Source organism: Rhinatrema bivittatum, chromosome 3 (genome assembly GCF_901001135.1).
Source record: "Rhinatrema bivittatum chromosome 3, aRhiBiv1.1, whole genome shotgun sequence".
NCBI lineage: Eukaryota > Metazoa > Chordata > Amphibia > Gymnophiona > Rhinatrematidae > Rhinatrema > Rhinatrema bivittatum.
Genome location: NC_042617.1, coordinates 37,591,011 through 37,609,322, shown reverse-complemented (window position 1 = coordinate 37,609,322; position 18,312 = coordinate 37,591,011). Strand labels below are relative to the sequence as shown.

Genomic DNA, 18,312 nt, shown 5'->3' with positions numbered 1-18,312 from the left:
TACAACATCAGGGTAAGCAGCCACCTGGGTGCCTCTAGCTCTGCCCTTATAGCATGCAATCAGTGCCATTTGCACCCTTGGGAAGTTAGCAGTCAGCCCTTTAGCTAGGCCCTACTGAAGATAATCTAGAATATGTGGCACACCCGTCTCCCGTGGGGAGATGCCTTGTTTGTTGCAAAACTCCTCAATCGCCAGACTCTAGTGTATGCCAATAATGTTGAGGGCTTTAGAGCTTTTAATATGGTTGAAATTATAGCTGAGGAGTAGCCTCTGCTATGCAAGCGTGTCCTTTCAAGGACCAGGCAGTAAGAAAGAATGACTCCAGATTTTCCATCAGATATGGCTCTTGCCGGATTTTCCCCTGCCTCTTAGGTAGGTGTGTGGTGGAGGTCCTATTAGCAGTCTCACTAAATCTGCATACCAAGGTCTCATCAGCCAGCCTGGGGCTATTAGTATTACTGTGGATGAGTGGCTTTTTTTTTTTGTTTTGGTTTTTTAATATCTATTTATTGAATCAACTTAGCAATGAAAGAGTAACTACAGTTTCATGAAAAATACAAAACATCTCAAAAGCACAAACAGTAAAAAGTAAACTGTATCATGTTGTGTAGAATACAAGTAGTTTTCAACAATTAGAAAAGCTTCCCCAACAAACACTGCTACCAAGTAACTCATTCGTACAACTTAACTGAACTTCTCTGTTCCGAAATAGGTTCCACAAACCATGCATCAGCCATCAAGAATGTCTGTCTGATTCCAGTCAAACAAAAATTTCAGATCTATGCTACATATGCAAATAAGCCTTGTTAAGAGTCATAGTTTTAGGATTTAACAATATGTGAACCCTCAATTTATACCCCTGCCATACCCAATGTACAAAGGACGGCAATTCATCTCCATTCCACATAGACAAAATAACTTTTTTTGCCATTACTAGAGCAATTGAAAGAAAATGCAAGCCTCCCTTGGGTTACACAATCCCTCTTTCCAATAAACCCCCAAAAAATATTTGTCAGACCATCGTGCCGTACAATTCAATACTTTCCCCGCAAAACTAAGAATGTTGTTCCAAAAAAAACTTCAGTTTATAGCAATCTGTAGACACATGACATACAGATCTCTTGTGAAAATGACATTTCAAACATAAGGCCAGATTCATTAAGGCTTGTCTCCCATTTTGTGTCTATGGGGAAAGACCCTTAGTGAATCAGGTACATAGTTAAGAATCCCAAAATATCAGTTTAGCTCTTCAACTCTGGATAAATTCTATGTACGAGTTTAAATTGAATCTCCCTCATGGAGACTGCAGTAAAATATTTATATAAAAAAGTGAATGCAGCTTTGATTTCATCCTCTGTAATTGCCATCCCTAAATCCATCTCCCAGATTAGCTAGATTGTGTAAACAGCAAGATACCTCATCATTTCACAACATACAGTACCACACAGCAATTTTGTTTCATAGTAGTATGAAAAAAAAATCCTCTGCATCTCATATCCCCTAACCTAAAGAAGTGCCAACACTCTGAAAGCAATAGTGATGTGCTTGTAAACAAGCATAGAAATGATTCTCTGGGATTTTCCAATGTTCTCTGACCTGTTGAAAAGAAAGCAGATGATCTTGCTCCTCATGAGCTAAATCACTCATTTTAGATAAACACAGTGAATCCCAAACCTGGAAGATGAATGCACCGACTCCTGCAGGAAAAATCAGGATTACTAACAAAAGTCAAATAAGGAGAAACCAAAATCTTTCTGCCTAAATGAGTTCTCCACCATCTCCATGGCTTCCTAATTGGAAGGAACCAAGAATTGGCTCTAGAAAATGGTGGGAGCTTGCTGGATGAGTGGCCGCCTATCCTCTTTATTGTCCTGCCCACCGGAGGCTATGGTGGGAAGACGTATAGCGGGGCTGCTCCGAGGCCATGGGCAGTGGAGATAATCTTTGCTGCTGAAGCCGGGCTCGGCCCTGCAACAGAAGAACACCTCAACCTTGACATTCGTCCTTGTTGCCATTAGATATGCAGCCGGGAGCCCCCAGCAATCCACAGTCAACTGGAAGGCCTCTGGACTTAGCTCCCATTCTCCCAAATATAGCCTTTTCTTGCTGAGGAAGTCAGCCTGGTGATTCGTCCTTTCCTGCTAGATGCACTGTCGAAAGTAGGAGAAGGTTCTCTTCTGCTCATTAGAACAACTGGGTTGTCTCCTGTGCTAGTATCCGGCTGTGGGTGCCCCCTTTCTTGTTTACATATGCCACTGTCATTGCATTGTCTGACATTACCATGACTGCTTCAGTAATGGAAGTATTGGGAGTACTAACGGGATAGCCCTTGTCTCTAACCTATTTGTCCATTATGACTCTTCCTGACTATTGCTTAGAACTGTCTGGTCTTGGCAGTGGGCCTCGCAGGCTGGCATCCATGGTAGCTACAATCCAGTTGGGTGACTGCATAGCTATTCCCTTTAGCAGACTGGATGGCTGTATCCACTAGTCCAGGCTCCTTTTTACCTCTGGGGGCACCTGTAGTTAGTGCTGATAGTTCAGAGAAGCGGGTGACCAGCACAACAGGAGGGACTACTGGAACCATGGAACCAAGTCCAGTACTGCTGCCATAAGGCCAAGCAACTGGAGGTAGACCCATACTCTGGGTGAGTCTTACCTCTGAAACGTTTGCACCCCCCTGGATCAGCTTGGACAGCCTATTGGAAGACTATGTGACTTTACCTTCTTTCGTATTAAAATGAGCCCCTAGAAATTCTAGGTCCTGAGTTGGTTCCAGATTTTTCTTTGCAAGATTTCTTACCCATCCAAGCTGTTGTAAGACTTGGACTACTTTTTGCAAGGACCTGCGGATCTCCTCCACCGACTTGACCCTTGAGAGCCAATCATCTAGGTAGGGGTGCACCATAATTCCATGGTAAAGATCCATTGGTAAAAATCCTGGGCTAACCCAAAGGACAGTGCCTGGAACTGAAAATGCTGTTTCAAAACACAGAGCCTTAGCAGGCTTGGATGTGTAATCCGAACGGGAATCTGAAAGCATACGTCTGCCAGATCCAGTGAAGCTAAGTACTCCCCTTGTCTCACTGAGGCCATCACTGACCTTAACATCTCCATTCAAAAGTGGGGCAAGTGTAGGCATCTGTTGACCTCCTTTAGGTATAGAACTTGCCAGAAGGATCCATCCTTCTTTTCCACCACAAAATATATTGAATAAGTGTTTGATCCCTCTCCTGTGGGAGCACTGGCCTGAAGGATTGCAGTTTGTGCGGCATTCCTTGTATGGTCTCTCTCTTTTGAACGGAGACACACAGAGGGATACCGCAGACATGTTTGGTACCTGCTTTGGGCATTCGGGGTCAAAACCCTGCCGAAGGATATCCAGGACCCATTGGACCGTTGTGATTCAGGTCCACTCTGCACCGTACCTCAAAAGTTGACCACCTACTAATACTATGGGAGGGGAGAACCCACTCTGTATCATTACAGGGGGTCCCTTGTAAAACAAACAAAAAACAACCTGTGCCTTGGAACTCCTGGTTTGCTGCGATGTATATCTGCCTGCTCAGAACCCCCTGAAATGTTGGCACCTTGAGTACTTGCTCTGTGCTTATTTTCAGGCAGCCTCTAAGGCTTAGATTCTCCTAGGTCCTTCACAAGCTTTTCCAGCTGCTTCCGAAGGGCAACTGACTAAAGTGATTTTTTTGTATGCTGTATTTGCGGCCCAGTTTTGGAGCCATAGAATCCTCCTTGTCTGAGGCCATTGCCTGGGATGTCATCTTTATCAGATTATACAGGGTGCCTGCTAAGACACTCCTGATTCTATTTTTGCTGCCTCCTCTGAGTCCGGGAGATGCTGAACCCAGCTTAACATTGTCCAGGCCCCATAAGCCCCCACAAATAGTGGCCCACAGGCATTGGTGGAGAAGGCCTGTTTCAGAATTGAATAGATTTTTCTATCCTATGCATTCCTCAAGGAAGTCCTGCCTTCAACTGGGGTGGTTGTTTTCCAGGTGATGGCCGAAACCAGATCATCAACTTTAGGGACTCTTAGGGTGCCTGCCTATTCTTTACTGGTAGGGGATAGATCCTGCTCATGCATCTTCTGCCCTGTGGCGAGTCCCCTTCTGCCAGCACCATGGCCTTCAATACCTGGGTGCAAGGGGAACATTTTTGATGGTTTCTAGATCCCCTGTAATATGAGGTGCCCTTCCATTTGATCGTCCCCTTGAGGGTCCGATATAAAGACTGATATCATATTAGTTGTATGGGCTGTTAACTCATCCTTGAGAAACAGACGTACCACTGCAGACTCCTGCTTCTCCAAGGAGCGTTCTCCCATCTTCTAGGGGCTTCAAGGGCCTAGAATGATCTCAATCAAGATCTACAAAATAATTGAACCCTCTAAGGGTAAGAATAATCAAAATGTACAGAAACAACCAATCTCGTGATCAAAGTAAAGATGTGTAGCATGATTAATTTTAATTAAGAGAATGACCATCATATTGCTCTATATGATAAATAACATTAGGACTCAGAGTGCTGCCCTTTTAAAGTTCATGAGTTTTAATCATCAGTCATTCTAAATTTTACAGTGCACAATTCAAAAAACACCAATATGCAATTTAATATTCCCCCTGTGAATAACTCCAAAAGCACTTATCTGTAAAGTTGTTTTCAAAAAGCATAAGGGATGCTGTTTGTAATTAGTTCCACCACATTAAAATTGAAATGCCCGACATTGCAGTGTTTCAGAAGATGTGATTTCTTCCTTCTTCAGGGGAAACCCAACCTAAATGTGGAATCAGCAGAGCCCCGATTTTTTTATTATTATTATTTATTTATTTAACGCTTTTATATACCGAAGTTCGTATAGAACATCACTTCGGTTTACATAAAACTGATAGAGAGGAGGAAATGATAGAGAGGACAGGATAGGCATGTTACATTAGAGGAACATGTAAAGCTCAATGCCAATAATGCTTTTGCTGATCAATTGAAGACTGGGAGATTTAATCTAATTAATCGTGCCATACATCTTTACTTTGAGCAAGTGAGACTTGGTTGTTTCTGAATCGAGATTTATTTATTTATTTATTTATTTTTAATTTTTATATACCGAAGTTCTAGTAGGGATCTGACATGGAATCCTTTCCAGATCCTTGGGTAAGAATCTGGTCTGAAGAGCCAGAGCCTCTTGCTCATCTGGGCACTTTAAAGGGAGGAGCCCTGTCATTGAGACCGTAGAGGGACAAGGCTGGGGGGGGGGGGGGCTCAGTCCTGGCCTCTAAATGGCTGAGAAGGCCTGAGACGTGAGGCAGATAAACTCCGGTCGTACTTCACTAATGGTCCACCCCCCCCCCCCCCCCGATAGGAATCCACTGGAGGGAAATGGTGGGAGTCCCCAATGCAAAACGCTGTCGTCCCCCCCCCCCCCCCCGCCCCCATATTGAGGCCTCAAGCCGAGGATCTCCTGGGGCCAAAGCAGAAGGGGGTTCAAAGGCCCCCCCACCTCCTGATCTGATGTACCCCGCCCCCCCCTCCAGCTTCAGCTGCGCTCTCAGACTGATCCCCTTCTGCTCTTTCCCTTTCTGGGTTGGAGAGGCCAGCGCCTCCTGCAGGGGCCACACCTCCTCCCGGTCACATACCCTGGGCATAAGGAGCCTGCCACGGTAGGCTCCTTTATTTTGTGCCACAGACCACGCACCTCAGGCATCTCATCATGGCCCTTTTGCTCCTTACTCTGTTTAGCTGACTGTGTTTTCTATATTTATTCGAGTGAGGGGAGTAATTCACTCAGCACTCAAGCTTCCGCCTTGCCGCGGTTTCCCTTTTTTTTTTTTTTTTTTTAAACTAATACATCATGTGAAGCATGGAAGGGGAGAGCCAGGTGCTTCCACCGACACGCCAATGAAGACCCAGCGTCGTATGGTCCGGTGAGGTCCCCTCTGAGATTTTTGCCGTGTCTCCGACTCTTAGCGTGAGCTCCTTCTCCGCTGCTGCTGCTGCCGCCCACGCACAGCTGCACTGCTCAAAACCGCGGCTTCTCTCCCTCTCCTGAGGGATCGAATAGCAGCAGACATCCTTTCAAGGCTCCTGTGACAATGGAGGTCAGGGCCCCTTCCACCGCTGCATCGTCTTCTTGCCGGGTTTTGTTTTTTTTTTTAAATTGAATTGAGCCCCTGCTGTGCCCCCAGCACAAAGCAGAGAGAAAAAGGGCGAGAACACAAGAGGGGAGAGGGAGGAGCACCCAACAGCCCTGCTACTCTCTAGGGTTCCCTGGGGTGGAAGAGCAGGAACTCCCCTACCAGGATATTCACCAGACCCCTGAGGGGACCTGAGGGAGCTCCACTGGGTGTCTCTTTTTTTTTTTTTTTTTTTTAAATCCTAGGAGCAGACTTTTCTACCAGGGGAGGGGCAGTTCTAACAGACTGGTAGCCTGGGAGTCAGAGGGCTCAACCAGGCCAAGGACGAACCACGACTCTGGGAGCTAAACGTGTCTGTCTGTCTGTCTGTCACGACTGCTGGGCAGGATATGCAGAAGAGGACCGGAAGACTCATTTGCATATCCTGCCCAGCAGCCCCTGGGAGAGGTCTCTGGAGAATCACCGCGAGCGAGCCAGGCTTCGATCTCCACAGCCCCAGTTTCCAGAGGTCCCACATCTCTTGCAGCACAAGGGGGGAACCGCAGGTACTCCTTATTGCAAATTTGCTACGGATTTTATTAAGAAGGAATTTAATTCAAAACTAGGGTTAATAAGGTGAGTACCTAGGTAGATAAAAGTATATTATTTGTAGTGTTTTGAGGGTTGTTGACAGACAAAAATATAAAAGTAAATCAGTAGACTAAAAGTACTTTTAGATTAGCTTCATATCTCTACTCCATTACAAATTTAAACTCGATAACAAATTAACAAAATTAAGATGCAGAAAGCAGACCTGCAGCAAGAGGGAGGATTTCCAGTCTTTTGCGGGGAGTGCTACATTTAAGATTATTTCCCAGCTGGTGTGCATTAAGTGCAAAGAGCTCCTGGCGCTCGGAGACTGAGTCCGATCTCTGGAGGCTAGAGTGGCAGACCTGGAGGAGCTAAGGGAGATGAGAGGTTTATATGAGACCTTCACGGGCATAGTAGAGAAGTCCCATCTTCAATCTGGCAGCCCTTGTGCTGCCTTGGAGGGGAAAGGTCACCTGGAAGATGAGCATCGCCAGGAAGGAAGAGTTAGAATGGCCATTGTAGCTGGTGATGCGATTATTAGGAAGGTAGATAGCTGGGTGGCTGATGGATGTGAGGAACACTTGGTAACTTACCTCCCTGGTGCGAAGGTGGCGGACCTTATGTGTCCCATAGGGCTGGGGAGAAGCCGCTGTCTTGGTAAATGTGGGTACTACTGACATAATAAAGAGCAGGAGGGATGTCCCCGGAAGCCAAATTTTAGGTTTTAGGTAGAAAGCTGAAATCCAGTACCTCCAGGATAGCATTCTCTGAAATGCCCCCCGTTCCACGTGCAGGCAGAGCTCCAGAGTCTCCCCAGAGGCAGGCAGAGCTCCAGAGTCTCAATGCGTGGATGAGATGATGGTGCACGGAAGAAGGTTTATAGGTTTGTTAGGATCTGAGCTTCATTTTGGGGAAGGGGGGGCCTTAACCAGAGTGGAACAAGGCTGCTGGCATTAACCTTTAAAAAGGAGGTTGTGCAGCTTTTAAACAAGATGATGGCGGAAAGCTGAAAGTCACTCAAATGCATTGTTTGGAATGATGCATTTTTGTAGGATACTAAGATGACAGTGAAATTAGGGCATTCCAGTAGAGAAGTTACAATAAATGCTAAAGTGGATCAGGTGCCTTTAAGTAATGAGCAGACAGAGCAAAAAGATCCCAAGTTAACCCTGTCAACTGATGAGCAGGTTGTTAATACAAATAAACATCCTTTTAAATGTCTGTATACAAATGCTAGAAGTCTAAAAACTAAGATGGGAGAGTTAGTGTGCATCATTGGATGAAGAGGTAAATATAATTGGCATCTCTGAGAGCTGGTGCAAGGAAGATAACAAATGGGACACTGTGATATCAGGGTAAACATTATATTGAAGTAATAGGATAGATCAAATGGATGGAAGGGTGGCACTATATATTAAAGAGGGCATTGAGTTAAACAGGAAAAATGTTCTGCAGGAATCAAAATGCAATTTTGAATCTTTGTGGATAGAAATTCCAGCTGAACAGGGGAATAAAATAGCAGTGGAGGTGTATTACCTTCCACCTGGCCAGAATGAACAGTCAATGAAATGCTAAAAGAACTTAGGGAAGCTAATAAAATCAGCAGCATGTAATAATGGGTGATTTCAATTGCCTCAGTATTGACTGGATGAATGTCACATCAGGACATTCTAGAAAGGTAAAGTTCCTAGATGAAATAAATGACTGCCTTATGGAGCAGATGGTACAAGAACAAACGAGGAGAAATTATTTTAGACCTAGTCCTTAGTGGAACACAGGATTTGGTGCAAGAGGTAACAGTGTTTGAGCCATTTGGCAATAGTGATCACAATATGATCGCATTTGACTTAATAACTGGAGGGAGGAAATCTACAGCAACAGCATTTAACTTTCAAATAGGTGACTATGATAAAATGAGGAAAATAGGAAAAAGCTGAAAGCACCTGCAAAGGTTAAGAATTAACATTGGGCATTGTTTAAAAATATCATCTTGGAAGCTCAGACCAGATGTATTCCATGCATTAAAAATGGTGGAAGGAAAGCTAAATGACTACTGGCATTGTTAAAAGGTGTGAGGTGAGAGAGGCTATAATAGCTAAAGGAACATCTTTCAAAAAATGGAAAAGGGATCCAAATGAAAAAACAGGAAACGGCATAAGCACTGGCAAGTTAGATACAAAGCATTGATTAGGAAGGCAAAAAGAGAATTTGAAAAACTTGCTGTGGAAGCAAAAACTCATAATAAAAACATTTTCAGGTACATTTTGAAGTAAAAAGCCTGTGAGGGAGTCAGTTGAGCCATTAGATAATCAAGGGTGCACTTAGGGATGACAAAGCCATAGCAGAGAGAATACATTTAATTCTTTGCTTCGGTGTTCACTGAGGAAGATGTAAGAGAGATACCCATGCAGAAATGATATTCAAAGATGATGATTCTATACAACTGAAACAAATCTCTATGAGCCTGGAAGATGTACTAGGGCAAACTGACAAACTAAAGAGCAGCAAATCACCTGGACCAGATGGTATACATCCCAGAGTGCTGAAAAAAACTGAAAAATTAAACTATGGACCTGCTATTGGAAATCTGTAAACTATCATTAAAATAGTCTATGATACCTAAAGACTGGAGGGTTGCCAATGTAACACCAATTTTTTAAAAAGGCTCAAGTGGTGATCTAGGAAACTACAGATCAGTGAGTCTGACATCTGTGCCAGGCCCAATTGGTTTCAAATGGAAATAGTCTTGATGTTGTTTTGTGATTTTTATTGTTATACTTTAAGGTGTGATCCGCTTAGCTTGATTGTTTTCATTATAATTGGACAATAAATGTTTTAAATAAACTGTCATAAAGAACAAAATTGATGAGCATATGGATAGGTGTAGTTTAATGGGACAAAGCCAACATGGATATAGCCAAGGGAATTCTTGCCTCACCAAACTGCAACATTTTTTGAGGGTGTAAATAAACGTGGATAAAGGTAGGCCAGTTGAAATAGTGTATGTGGATTGCAAGAAAGCATTGACAAAGTCCCTCCTGAGAGACGACTTAGGAAATTAAAATGTCATGGGTTAGGGGGCAGTGTCCTATTATGGATTGCTAATTGGTTAAAAGATAGAAAACAGAGAGTAGGACTAAATGGTAAATTTTCCCACGGAGAAAGGTGAATAGTGGACTGCCCCAGGGATCTGTTCTGGGACCACTGCTTTTTAATGTATTTATAAATGACCTGGAAATGGGAACAACAAGTGAGGTGATCAAATTTGCCGATGACACCAAAGTATTCAACGTTGTTGAATCACAAGAGGATTGTGAGAAATTGCAAGAGGACCATGCAAATGGAAAATCAAACTTTAATGTGGACAAATGCAAAGTGATGCACTTAGGGAAGAGTAGCCCAAATTAGTGTGGCTGTGTTTTAAAGTTTTGGTCAAGTTCCTGGAGGAAAGGGCCAATAACCATTATTAAGGTAGAGTTACAGAAATCCACTGCTTATTCTTGGGGTATGCAGCTTGGAATCTATCTATCTCTTGGGATCCTGCCAGATACTTGTGACCTGGATTGGCCACTGTTGGAAACAGGATATTGTGCTTGATGGACTTTTGCTCTGACCCAGTATGGCAAGTCTTATGTTCTTATAACCACACCTCCATTATAAACCCAGTGTGATGTAAAAAATGAGGTGTGAACTCTGTCTCCACCAGCTGTGAAGGAGGAAAGTTGCATACATAATGACTGGTCTAGCAGGAAGATAAGGAAATTATTTATGGAGAAAGTAAAAGAAAAGTCAAATCTGTTACATCACTCGTTACCACCGCATGATACTATAAATCAGTGGTTCTCAACCTTTTTCCCATCATGTCACACCTAATGGACAATGTTTACACGCATGACACACTGCTCATTACATTCATGGTGGAAATTAAAAAAAAAAAAAAAAAGGCCCCATATTACTTTTATTGTTAAGAATGACACAAGGGAAAGGTAAGTGTGTTCTCTGAACAGAAATTACATAAATAGTAAACCTCCCGTACCAGAATAGCACTAACTTCAAACAGTAACCACCTTACCTATGAAAAGGCAACACTGAGAATATTATACCAGGCCTTAAAACTTCAATACTCCTCCTATTAGGAAAACAGAACAAGCCAGGCTGCTATAGAGCCCTACACAGAAATTCATGCCAGCAGAATACCTCACCTCAGTCACATATGCAGACACTCACCTAACAAAGAATAGAGAGACTCAAGTATAAATGGAAACATGCAGACAAAAGCTGAACTGGAAACCTCAACAAGCCAGAGACTCTGTATGCAGAGCAACAGAGGAAAAAGAAAAATTGCCAGTCTTCAGAAAACAAACCAAAAAATATAAAATCAATAGCAGTAAAACCATAATAATAAAAAGAACAAATTTCAAAACAGCTAACGAATAAATACCCAATAATTAAAAACTTTTATATAAAAAATTTATAGCCACCAATAAAATATTTCAAAACAGCAGACCATGAATAATTAAAACTAATAAAGATGATTTAAAAAAATGCTCTGCTCTCCATACTTGGGAACATTGGATTTGCAGGTTCCTGAGATTATTGTGAATTAGCAGCAGGAGGAGGGGGGGCGAGGTTTGCTAGGAATCTTCTACTCTCTCTGTTACACATATTCTCTTTCACACAAACAGGTTCACAATCACACACAATGCGCTCGCTCTCCCTCATGCACACAGGCTCTCATCACACACTCGCATACATGCTGTCTCTCAAAAACACATGCTCGCTCATTCTCTAACACCCCCCCCTCCCCCACCGAATAACAACTAGCAGCGGCCTCCTCTTCCTATAATCCTCATGGTAAGAAAGGAGTCCCATCGGCTGCGGGGATGTGACGTGCTCCAGGCCGTGCTGCTCTTTTCCTTTGGGCCGGTGCTGCAGCACTTGTACCTTAGGGGCGGATTTTAAGAGCCCTGCTCGCCTAAATCCGGGCGGATTTAGGCGAGCAGGACCCTGCGCGCCGGTGTGCCTATTTTACATAGGCCTACCGGCGCGCGCAGAGCCCCGGGACTCGCGTAAGTCCCGGGGTTTTCTGAGGGGGGCGGGCCCGATCCGCGCGGCGTTTTCGGGGCGTGTCGGGAGCGTTTCGGGGGCGGGCCCGGGGACGTGGTTGCGGTCCGGGGGCGTGGCCGCGCCCTCCGGACCCGCCCCCAGGTTGCGTCCCGGCGCGCTAGCGGGCCGCTGGCGCGCGGGGATTTACATCTCCCTCCGGGAGGCGTAAATCCCCCGACAAAGGTAAGGGGGGGTGGGCAAAAGAAAGTTCCCTCCGAGGCCGCTCCGATTTCGGAGCGGCCTCGGAGGGAACGGGGGTAGGCTGTGCGGCTCGACGCGCGCCGGCTATACGGAATCGATAGCCTTGCGCGCGCCGATCCAGGATTTTAGTGGATACACGCGGCTACGCGCGTATCTACTAAAATCCCGCATACTTTTGCTTGCGCCTGATGCGCCAGCAAAAGTACGCCAAATCGCGCGGTTTGAAAATCTACCCCTTTGTGTATGGTCTCTTCTTCCCTTGTGCATGGCCGCAGGAAGAAGAGAGCATGTGGCTAGTGCCGCCGCTGACTGCAGCTCTCCTGCCACGTTCTGCCCGGGCAGAGGGAAGAGTTCACATCTTTCTGGGGCAGGGGGGAGCAACTTGGCCAGTGGGAGACTGGGAAGTGTGGCAACCCACCTGCGGGGGCTTGGCCACACACTGGATTGAGAACCGATAGTATAAAGGATGAAGATTCAAGCAGTACTGTGATGACACTTCATAGGTTCAATGAGATTTTTACAGATTCCAAACTGGAAAACAATCTCAATTTTCACCGCAATTGTGAAGGAAAAAGGAATTTTTGAAAGTCATGTCCTTCTATCCTTTAATTTTTGGAGGGTTGTTCATAATTTTTGGAAGCAGATGCCCCCACATTCTCTCTCTCATATTAATTTAAGTTCAATGATTCATTTAACCCAAAGTTTTTTGTTTTTTTTTAAATGAACCTTTCACTGTGTAGTTTTTGGTCTAAATGTTTTGAAGAACCAGATCATGAAAATCTAGTAGCTTATGTATCAGGCAGTAAACGTTTATCAACCCCCCTAGTACTAGACATAGCTGCTACTTACAGGACTGGAACTCCCCAGTCATCTTGTCGTCTTATTCAAGTTTTTGTGTCTGCTGCAGAAAGTGAAAAAGATGTGGACTTGAACAAAGAGTCATCCAGACCCAATGCAGCTGAAAGGACAGAGCCAGAGTCCTCGGACCATGAAGGAGAGAGACCTTCCTTGTATGACAAGCATATAAAAATGCCAACAGCAAAAGAGTCACAGCCAGATACCAGTGTCCTGGAAGAGTCAGACTCTATATACAGGGGTGAAATGGACACTGTACCTGCCTCAGGACAAGACGGCATGGAAGATTTTGCTGCAGGTAAGATTTTTTTTTTTTACACAGGTAAAATGGTTTTCCATGGGAGAGAGGCTTTATTGATACAGCATAATCACTTTTTTCTCTTTTTTTTTTTATACATTCATGCTTCAAAAGATCATGAAAACAGATGAGCACGGTGGTCGTGTGGGGGTATATTTTATATTATGTCATAGAACACTCTACACACAATCTGGTAGAGCAAAACTTAGTTTACTAACAGGTCAATCCAGTAAGGCCGCGGTAGAAACAGTGCGGTAGTGTCAGGAGCACCCTTCCTCCCCGCACGCACAGTTCTCTTCACTAACTCCCCGATACTCTCCTCTAATCGCATGCAAATGCATGCCGCGGCTTTAAAGCGGTAGGGAAGGGTTATGGCCGCGTAACCCATTTTACTGTATAGGCGCTTAATACAGCGCCTATACAGTAACCTGGGTGCGCTGGTACCTGTCATTTCAAATGACATTTGAAATGACAGGTACCAGGAAGTGTAAAAATCAAAATTTTTAAATACCTGTCGGAGGGCCGCGTGGGTCCAGGCGGCCGGCGGGATCCGGGGGGCCGGTGGTCGCGTGTTAAATCTAGGCCGCGGGCGGGTGGGCGCCTGTTCCGGGCGGCGGGGGGTGGACGCGCGTTAGTTTCAGACGGCCGCGTGGGTCCAGGCGGCCGGCGGCGGCGGGAGCCAGGTGGTCGCGTGTTAAATCTAGGCCGCGGGCGGGTGGGCGCCTGTTCCGGGCGGCGGCAGCGGCGGCGGGGGGACACGCGTTAGTTCGAGACGGCCGGCGGGTGGTCGCGTGTTAAATCTAGGCCGGGTCCGCACAGGCGCGCATTCATTCATTCACTGCCGGTGGGGGCTGCCGGGAGAGGCAGCCCCCACCGGCAGTGAATGCGCGCCTGTGCGGACCCGGCCTAGATTTAACATGCGACCGCCCGCCGGCCGTCTCGAACTAACGCGTGTCCCCCCGCCGCCGCTGCCGCCGCCGCCCGGAACAGGCACCCACCCGCCCGCGGCCTAGATTTAACACGCGACCACCCGGCTCCCGCCGCCTGGACCCACGTCGGCCGCCTGGACCCACGCGGCCCTCCGACAGGTATTTAAAAATTTTTATTTTTTCTTCTGACAGGTTTTATGTGTCCCACATCATTACATTTTCTCGATCATCTCTGTATCGCTTTTTTTTTAAATTGTGTTTTATTGTTTTTGAGTATCTTAAGCGGTGTCGATGGATTTATTACTAGACTCACAGTCCTAACTCCTACTAGGGGGAGGCGGTAAACTAACACGTTACGGCCGCGGCAAAACAGTGCGTTACTAATGAGAGAACCTGAGTGCCCGTTACGGTATCGGAGGGGAATAGCTAATTCCTTCATTATACAGCTAATTCGTTCATTTACATGCCGGGTGCGGGAAGGGTTACGCGTCTGTTTTAAGAAGCACTACGGATGCGCAAAATTGGAGACTGTATCGCTGGTTTGCCTTACGCGTCCGAATTGTGCGCAGCGAGCTCGTTACAGACGAGAAATCTTCAACTGAACTTTACTGGATCGAGCTGTAAATGATGTGAATACATGGATAATAAATCAGCAAAGTAATATCAACATTACATACAGCATCACAGTAAGCTGTACATAAATCAATGCAGGTAAATAGGAGACAGATGGAAATAAAGATAGAATAAAAAGAACACAAGAACAAACTCATCCCTTGTATGCTCTCCTCATATAAGCCACTATCATTGGTATGGGTTCTAGTCTTTAGCATTTGATCTTCCCAGGTGATAAAGAAATACCAAATGTCTCAGTCTTTGATGTCCCCAGAGATACCAGACGTTCCTTGGGGCCACCCCAGCTCTTTATCAGCTCATTGTTGCCAAAATGTCTCGGGAATGCAGGGAACAAATGGTGATAAGTGTCCTGCCTTTGTACAATCCCTGCACTCAAATCCCATGCAGTATATTGATTCATACTCATCAAACATTGGAACCTGTTCTGATCCGTAGCTTTCTATTCCCGGTACAAAGTCTTCCGCAGATCTAGCTAGCTGTCTAAAATTAACTTTCCACAACAGAGTACCAGCCACACTGAAGACACTCTAAAGCAAACTTGGGAGTTACTGCCCAATAAAGTGCTGGCCACAACCCTATTCCTGATACTTTTTGCTGCATGGCTATTCTTGGGCTTCTTGGCCATTATCATGAAAACCGTGCCGAGAGTTAAGGGTGTTGCATAGCTTAAACTTCCTGAGAGAGCTGTCAGGTACCCTATACTGTCTCGGTGCTGTTTCTACAATGAGGGCTGGGAAGCACTGAGAGTTCAGACATCACTCGGCTCTCGGGAGGTTTGAGCAACGCAGTATCCCATGCCCTCAGTGCTGCTCTCCTCATGAGAGCTGAGAAACCCAGGAGTGAGAGGCTGTACAGCACTGCTCAAAGTGACCCAGCCGCGTGGAGTAGGTGCATCGGAGACACTGAGCCAGTGAAAGCTGTGAGCAGCGGGGGCTGGTGGGGTGGGGGAGGGAGGTGGAGAGAGTGAGCAGCGGGGGCTGGGGGTGATAAAGTAAGAAATGGGGGCTGGAAAACTCTAATGGGATAGGAATGTTTTTGTTTTTTCCATTGGGTTCCATGGAAAAAAGTTTTAGAATCGCTGTTGTGAGACTTAAGTTTTTACAAGTGACACGACAAAAGAATCATAAAATCAACGCTTCAGGCTCCCTACTGCCTTCACACTCCCTAACTCAGACTGAGCTTTGGAAAGGGATGAAACACGCATTTGTGCAAACATAGCTACTCCCAAAGGGCAGGATGTAGAGGTGCCAGCGTGGAAAAGAGAGAGCCTGCCATGTGCTGCGCAGACGCTTCCTCCTGGGTGGGGTGGGTAGGTGCCAGCTCTGCCTGCTGGATCTTTTGAGTTTGTCTTGGATCCAATACTTGTTTTTTGTTCATTCCTTCAGAAAGGTCCAGCAGTCACTACTATTCTTCTCAGAACTAACAGGTCTATTTGTTTTCTTTGTTACTATGTTTGTTTTATTTCCACAATTTAAATTTCTGGTAAAGGAATGATGAACATTTTTCTAGAGGTTTTTTTAGTGTACCGAGTGGGAGTTAAGGGGAGAAATGTAAAAGTTTTTAACAAATTTAAGCAGCAATCTCCTGGTGAACAATAAGTTATGCTGCATGCGTTGTAAAAAAAAAAAATAATAATAAAAAAAAAAAATTCAGAGCCCTGGCCCCTTTGTACACTCATGAGAGGAAGATAGTTCCAGTTACACTGTAAAGCTTTTTCAGGAGTGGAGGTATTGCACACATGCACTCAAATTAAAAACAGTTAATAAACGAAAGGTACTACTTAAACCTGTATATCACAGAAAGTGTGCAGAATAAACCCTGCTGCCCATCCCATTATACAAATGGTTGAAGGAAGGTGTCTACACTTGGACACTAACAGGTGCCGATGCAATATCTGGTACTGAGGTCCGCGTGGTTGGATGTGCATTTTGGATGCGCTAGACTTCTGCCTGACGTAATACTGGGATTAGCACAACCAAAACGCACGTCTAAACCAGCACGTAGCTAATAGCTCTCATCACATGGAAATTCCATGTAGATGAGTACAATATTAGCTGTTACCACATGATTTTAAAAAATTCCCGCGCGGACAATGCGCCCATTCTAATGTGGTAAATTTAACACCAGCCCAGGAGCTGGCATTAAGGCTTGACGTGGTCAAGGGTTCTACAAGAAAACCCCCAAAATCCTGCTTTCTGTGGTTCCTCCTATTAGTATCGTCACGAAACAAAATAGGAGGAACCACAGAAAGCAGCATCGTGCAAAAAAAATGTAATCTTGAAAAAAAAAATTCTGGATGCCCAATATACACGGTCTAGGCCACGTATGTTGTACGTGTTTTTCGTATCGGCAGCCAGAGAAAAGGGACGCTTGTATTGAGCACCCCTTTTCCTAACCTGCACTGACAGCCATGTTTCCTGAGCACCCGATGCAGAGGAGGCGCTAGGGATGCACAAATTTCCCCTAACGCCTCCTTTTTTTTTTTATGCGGCAGCTCGTTACCCTATTGCGTCGCAAGCCTGGGAAGAGGTGGGTGGGCGCGCGTTAGGAAAGTGTGCGCTCAATCACGAGTGCCCGTTTTTCATGCTCCGATATTGTTTATTTTGTTTGGACAATAAGACAAGGAAGAGGTGCAGGTCTGTGCAAGGATCCATTCCCTGTTTGTAAGCAGTCCAATCCTGAAGCACCCACCAGCAGGACACCACTGCTAGCTCTGCACATCCTCCTGCAAAATCTAGTGCGAGAGGCTCTCTTCACGCAGTTAAAGGGAGTAACGTTTGTGTACGGCTGTGCTAAATCAGCGTTACGCGTGCCGCCCGCAGCAGGCCAGCGGCACGGCCCTCTCACCTTCTCATGCAGACTCCAGCTCCTGGTTCCTCTTAGCTGGTGGCAGTGGGCCATCAGCTCGGGTCGCCTCTGGTGCCTCCGGCTCTGCCATGGTCCCCAGTGTTACCAGCCAAGACGTCCTTGCTCGTCGGGCCTATCCGCGTGGCCTGCGGAGAGACGCCGCCATCGGCGCTGTGCCCCTCCCTAGGCGCGCGCGCATCACTAGTTCTTTTAAAGGGCCCGCGGCGGGAACCTGGCCGCAGCCCCGGATGCTGACGTCAGACTCTTCAGCGTATAAAAGCTCAGGCCTCACTCCATAGCGTTGCCTTTGCAACAGGTCTCCTCGTACTCAGAGTACTCGTTGCTGATGGAGAATCCTCTCTCATCGTGTTCCTGATTTCTGTGATTCCCGGTTCCTGTCTCATCTATGTATTGGGCTGACTCTTTGGATTTTGATGTTGCTTTGTTTGACTACCCTTCAGCTCGTATCCAGCCCCGGACCTCCGCTATGCTTGACTACGCCTGCCTTCGTCTACACCTGCCTTCTCTGTGCCCTGACCATTGCCTTGACTGACTACACCTGCCTTCTCCGTGCCCTGACCATTGCCTTGACTGACTACGCTACAGATCTTTGTGTCCAGAGTTCTACGTTGCTTGCCACGACTTCCGCTTGCTGCCGGCTCTGATCCTAGCCTGTCAGTGACGTCCCCTCTTGCCTATCCTCTGGATGTGGACCTACAAGGCTTAG

The 18,312-nt window shown here is 45.9% G+C and overlaps 1 protein-coding gene across 5 annotated transcripts in view; it reads left to right on the top strand.

Moving 5' to 3' along the window:
• MIA3 (MIA SH3 domain ER export factor 3) overlaps positions 1-18,312 on the top strand; it is a 246,190-nt gene that overhangs the window by 41,718 nt on the left and 186,160 nt on the right. For all 5 annotated transcript variants that reach the window (XM_029593146.1, XM_029593144.1, XM_029593143.1 and 2 more), the window contains exon 5: positions 12,931-13,176. In XM_029593146.1, coding sequence (XP_029449006.1) covers positions 12,931-13,176 — 246 coding nt within the window. The remainder of the gene's footprint in view (positions 1-12,930; positions 13,177-18,312) is intronic.